Source organism: Entelurus aequoreus, linkage group LG14 (genome assembly GCF_033978785.1).
Source record: "Entelurus aequoreus isolate RoL-2023_Sb linkage group LG14, RoL_Eaeq_v1.1, whole genome shotgun sequence".
Taxonomy (NCBI): Eukaryota; Metazoa; Chordata; class Actinopteri; order Syngnathiformes; family Syngnathidae; genus Entelurus; species Entelurus aequoreus.
The window spans coordinates 2,758,966-2,764,724 of NC_084744.1; the positions used below are offsets into that span (position 1 = coordinate 2,758,966).

Below are 5,759 nucleotides of genomic sequence, written 5' to 3' on the forward strand. Positions count from 1 at the left end.
AGTAATTTTTCGTCCCCTACAGAGCCGAACTTATAAGGATTACTTTTTTCTTTGTTGTAAGATAGTGGTTTAATTTTTTATTGTGGTACACGTCGCTTCTACTGGAGGTTGTCCCCCAGTGGAGGTGTCTTGCCTAGAGTTCCACAATAACCCACTATTACTTCTCACAACTTTAATATGGAGTGATAGCCTAATGGCGAGCACTCCTACACACTCTCACGTTCACACCTTTCACACTCGTTTTACGGAATTTTCAGTTTTTGTGGACTCCGCCGCCCTTCAGAATATTGGCCTCTTCAGATTTAGAATTTCCGTTTTCATTTTTTTATTTTTATTTTTTTATTTATTTTTTTGTCCTGTCCAGCTTCTCAGGCAAATCATATAATTGATGTAGATGCCCATATCGGCTGTTCAGATTTACTTTACAATAGAAAAGTGTAGGATACTTCTTTTGTTGCTTTATTTGTATTTGACTTTATTAAATGTATTTATATTATCATTTGGTGCAGCCTGGCCGGAGCAGGAGGGGATAGAAAGAGAAAAAAATGAAGACAGAGGGGTGAATTGTGGGGTCAAGAGGGGGATTAGACAGAGAGAAAAAAACAGCAACTGCAAACAAAACAACAACAACAACAACAACAACAACAACAATAGAGCAACATCAGCAAATACGACATGTACAAATATGATGGTAAAAGTTGTAGCAAATAAGCAGTTAGCGAAAATAAAAAAATAATACAGAAATGACAATGAGCATTATTACACTAAAATAGGAGCAATACAAATACCAATAGAAATAGCGCTATTGATAATGAACAATACCAATACTTTACCTTTATTATCAACAATACAGTTGTTCAAATGCAACAATATATATATGCAATGATAAATAGAGATATGAAAGAATGCAGAAAAATGGAGGGGAAGAAAGAGAAGCAACCTACATTAACCTTGTAGATTGTTATAGTAACAATAGGTTAAGCTTTGTCAGTGTGCCATGTGTTGTACCCAGTTTACCCTAGGGAAACAACATTAATATATGTTTGATGAAACGTGATTATGTGCATGAGTGTATGTGTGCGTATGTACTTGTATATGTACAGTATGTGTATATCTGTGTTTGTACAGTGTATGTATATGTACAGTATGTGTATATGTGTGTTTGTACAGTGAATGTATATGTATAGTATGTGTATGTGTGTGTTTGTACAGTGAATGTATATGTACAGTATGTGTATATGTGTTTGTACAGTGAGTGTATATGTACAGTATGTGTATATGTATGTTTGTACAGTGAATGTATATGTACAGTATGTGTATGTGTATGTTTGTATAATGAATGTGCGTGTGGATGTACGAACTTTGAGTGTGTAAATATGTACTGTATTTGTATATGTACAGTATGTGGGAGCGTAGGTACCTATGTATGTGTGTATGTATGTATGTGAGTATATGTGAATTTGTATGTACAATACATTTGACTCCCAGTGTGTGGGAGCCAGAGTACGGCCCCAGCCTCCCCGAGAGCCCAACCCACAAACAGTAGGTGTGGTGCCCAGGGAACCAGGGACCACCGCCCCCACGCAGCCAAGCCGGACAGCGACAGGAACCCCAGAGCCCGGCCCACCGCGCCGCCCACGAGGTCCAGCAGCAAGCCGCAGAAAGACGCACCCGGCAGAGGACAAGGCACGAGAAAAGCAGGGGACAGCCAGACCCCAAGCCAACGAGAGACCAAACCTCACACGTGCAGAAAGGCGGGACGCCCCACCCGAGGGGCCCGGAGATCCCCCGCAACCGGACGGGAAGACAGCCCCCGCCCCACCAGCAACCGGGCCCCCTTGAGCCTACACCCCCACCCCCGGAGAGCGCGGTGAGGCCAGCCCCCGGCCACCCCACCCAAGTCGGCCGCCTAATGGCGATCACTCCTACGCACTCTCACGTTCACACCATTCACACTCGTTTTACGGAATTTTCCGTTTTTGTGGACTCCGCCGCCCTTAAGAATATTGGCCTCTTCAGATTTAGAATTTCCGTTTTTTTGTGTGGACTCCGCTGTCCTTAATTTGGCTTATTTTCAATTTTGAATTTTACGGAATTTTCAGTATTTGCGGACTCCGCCGTCCTTCTGATTCTTTGGCCTTTTTACCTGTTAGAGCCATGGATTTACAGGGTTTGTCTATGCATCGTAACCCTCAGTCACACACTTTTTAATATTTACCTGTTAGAGCCTTGAATTCACAGGGTTTGTCTATGCGTCGTAAACCTCAGTCACATGCTTTTTTTCCTTTGTAATTCAAAACGTACTCACTGAAATCTGCGTTCCTCTCCCTTGTCCTCAGTATTTCCATCAATCCTCAGATCCCAGCCGGAGAGAAGAAAAATCATCTTGTCAATGGGGAGATTGTTGCCATGGCCATGGTCTGTCTGTATTCGCCTCTCCTGCTGGAATCGTCAGATGTGTTGGAATTCGGCTCGAGGGACCAAGATGATGTCAGGTTCAAACACCAAAATATCTATTAAACGAGACAAGAAGCAAGGAATCAAGCAGAGACAGAGTCGAAATTAGCTCATGAGGAGAGACGTATTGGGCTGTACACTCAGTTACAGTTTGTCCCTACGCTCTAAGGTACAGTCTCACGTGCTCCTCTATTTATTCGGGAGGTCCCTAGTTAACATCACTGAGGCTGCTTCTGAAGGGAGGGGTAAAGCAAGCAGCCCCAGTAGACACAATACATGATTATTCAGAATGCAAATGTGCTGACACTCGTGATCTCGCCCTGTCTCTGTCCTGTCCGCGCCGAGGTACTCGATGTCCGTCCTTGGTTGTCAGCCGGCAGGGTCTGGAAACAAACTGCTGATACGAGACAACTCGCAAAGCAAGATTACAAGTTGTGCCTTTGCAAAGATAGAAAAGTACAACTTCAGCACAATTGATAATCACTATAGCAACGGCCTTTAAGCATACCATTTGTGTGATAACTTATACATAATTATTCTAACAGAAAGTTCTAAAATTTGACTGACTTTGCAGCGAGCGACCTCACCGAGAGATCCGACCAGCTTCTTTATTTTAGCGAAATTATTATCCAGTTTTGCACACATTTCCATTAATTTAATAAATGTGATGGGATATAATTTGCCTGTTTCTTTTTACAAATTAATGGCTTTCAAAAGTTGCAAGTGATAAATGCTTATTTAGTGAAACAAAAATAAATAAAACTGCATCAACATACATAAAATAAAGATGCACAAATAATCGATTTTTAATTGAATTGTAGCTCTTGAAAAATAATTGCAATCGAATCGTGAGGTGCCCAAAGATTCAGAACTCTACTATCCACAGTGTGAATATGCTTCAAAAACGTTATGAATAAAGTTGGTATGGTATAGTAATCATCACCACCACTGTGGAAAATATGTTTCTTGCAAGTATCAGGTTTGGCTTAGCATGCTACACACACACACACACACACACACACACACACACACACACACACACACACACACACACACACACACACACACACACACACACACACACACACACACACACACACACACACACACACACACACACACACACACACACACGCACACACACGCACACACACACACACACACACACACACACACACACACACACACACACACACACACACACACACACACACACACAACAAGCAGCATGACACAAGCAAAGCATCAATGTAAAGTAGGGGAGATTGATCCAAATGTTGATACTATTGATACCAAGTACCGGTATAGTCTCAGTATGTAAGCAATACTAAATTGATTTGGTCAATATTTTAGTTTTTTTTCCTAAATAATTTTTAGGGTTGTTTTGAGCAAATTCAAAATGTAATAAAATAGGCTTTATAAAATGTGTTGTTGTGTTTATTTTAGTTACTTGCTATGACACATTTTAAGGTCTAAAATGTATTGCTAAAATATTGTATCAGGACTTAAAATTAGATCAGATCTGAGGCCAAAAAATCGTATTCAGGATGCGAGGCCACAATTGTTGATTGGGACTTCCCTAATTGCAATCACGTTCATTCGGTGGAACTGGAACAGTGACAGTGTGATCCGCCAATGAGATCGCAACGGATGGATGACGTTGGCTCACTGAGGGGAGGAATGAGCATCAATGAAGATATAAAAGTAAGACGTATAAGAGAGAGGTTTGGACTCATCTCTTCGTCCACCCGATGATGGAGACGGTGGACCAATCAGAGCTCTGCTTTCCACAACTAAGCAACATCTCCTGCAAGAAGCCCGTGTCTCATTGGTCTGGTGATATACTTTTGACAGTTCTGCTGTCCGTTATCTGTGTCTTCACTGTGTTTCTCAACCTGCTGGTTATCATCTCAATCTCCCATTTCAGGTACATTTTTTTCATCCTGAAATCATGTTTGTCAATGTGTTGTTGCTGTAATGTCTCCGCCTGTTTGTTTTGTCAGGACTCTAGTTAGGAGCGATGTTCTTGACTTGTTCTTCATCTCCAGGCAGCTCCACACTCCCACCAAACTCCTCCTCCTCTCTCTCGCTGTCTCAGACTTTCTGGTGGGCCTCCTGGTGATGCCAGGTGAGGTCTACCTGAGAACATCCTGCTGGGCTCTGGGCGATGTTCTCTGTTCTCTGTGGACCTACATGGTCTTCGTGGTGGTGTTTTCTTCAGTGGTACACATGGTGCTGATATCAGCTGATCGTTATGTGGCCATTTGTGATCCTCTGCATTACAACACCAGGGTCACTGTGGGAAGAGTTCAATTCTGTGTTTGTCTTTGTTGGTTCTCCTCCTTCCCCTACTGTGGCATCCTTTTGAAGGAACAGCTGGCTCACCCCGGCATGTATAAGTCGTGCCATGGAGAGTGTGTCGTTGGTTATGAATATGCCGCAGGTGTTGTTGACATTGTTGTGAGCTTTATCCTCCCTCTCAGCGTCATCATCATTCTGTACATGAGAGTGTTTATGGTTGCAGTGTCTCAGGCGCGAGCCATGCGCTCTCATGTTACATCCATCAAACACCATCATTCAGTCACTGTTAGGGCAAAGAAATCAGAGTTGAAGGCCGCCAGGACTCTTGGTGTCGTCATCCTTGTCTTCATCATGTGTTTATGTCCATATTACACTTTTACTCTGGCAAGTGACAACAAAATAATATCTTTATTGGCTCATTATGCTGTTTACTTATTTGACTTCAACTCGTGCTTAAACCCGTTGATGTATACCTTGTTTTATACCTGGTTTAGAAAAGCAGCTCGATGTGTTGTCACGCTGCGCATACTGAAGTCTGGCTCCAGGGGAGACAACATACATTAGACCAAAAGGTGAAATATTAATGTTTAGAGTGTAGATTGTAGTAATTAGTTAACCAGATGTAAGTAAGCAGCCTCTTTTCCACAGATGAAATTATAAAGACATCAACATGATTTAAACTGTAATGTACACTGACCCTATTTGAAGTGCAAGTGAATTTCATTTGCTCAATATTTGAGATGGAAATGCCAAGAAAGTAGCAACATACTTTGGGATGGAGAGAGTCATGAAAAAATATGGAATTATTGTTAAGTAAGCAGGCTCTGTCAACTAGACATCATCAAGGAAGGTGACTTACAGAAGGATGTTGGGTGAAGAAATTAGTTTCACATTAGAGGAGGACATATATCAGACTATTATCTCATAACCTAACCTAGTCCTGTTGCTGTTAAATTGTTTTTGGTGGCAGTCTTGTGCTGATACAACAACACATTGTACTC

General features: G+C 41.9%; 1 protein-coding gene across 1 annotated transcript; it reads left to right on the top strand.

The window, feature by feature from the left end:
* The first annotated feature begins 4,208 nt into the window (after nucleotides 1–4,208).
* Nucleotides 4,209–5,322, top strand: LOC133665263 (trace amine-associated receptor 13c-like). Its single transcript, XM_062070515.1, has 2 exons — nucleotides 4,209–4,384; nucleotides 4,506–5,322. Exons 1-2 carry the CDS (start codon nucleotides 4,209–4,211, stop codon nucleotides 5,320–5,322), a joined length of 993 nt encoding a protein of 330 aa, XP_061926499.1.
* Nucleotides 5,323–5,759: the final 437 nt, after the last annotated feature.

Excerpts from the sequence above, each read along its gene's own strand:
- LOC133665263 (XM_062070515.1), top strand. The coding sequence starts at position 4,209 with ATGATGGAGACGGTGGACCAATCAGAGCTCTGCTTTCCACAACTAAGC. Across the intron at positions 4,385-4,505 it reads ATCTCAATCTCCCATTTCAG|GCAGCTCCACACTCCCACCA; the intron begins GTACATTTTTTT and ends CTTCATCTCCAG.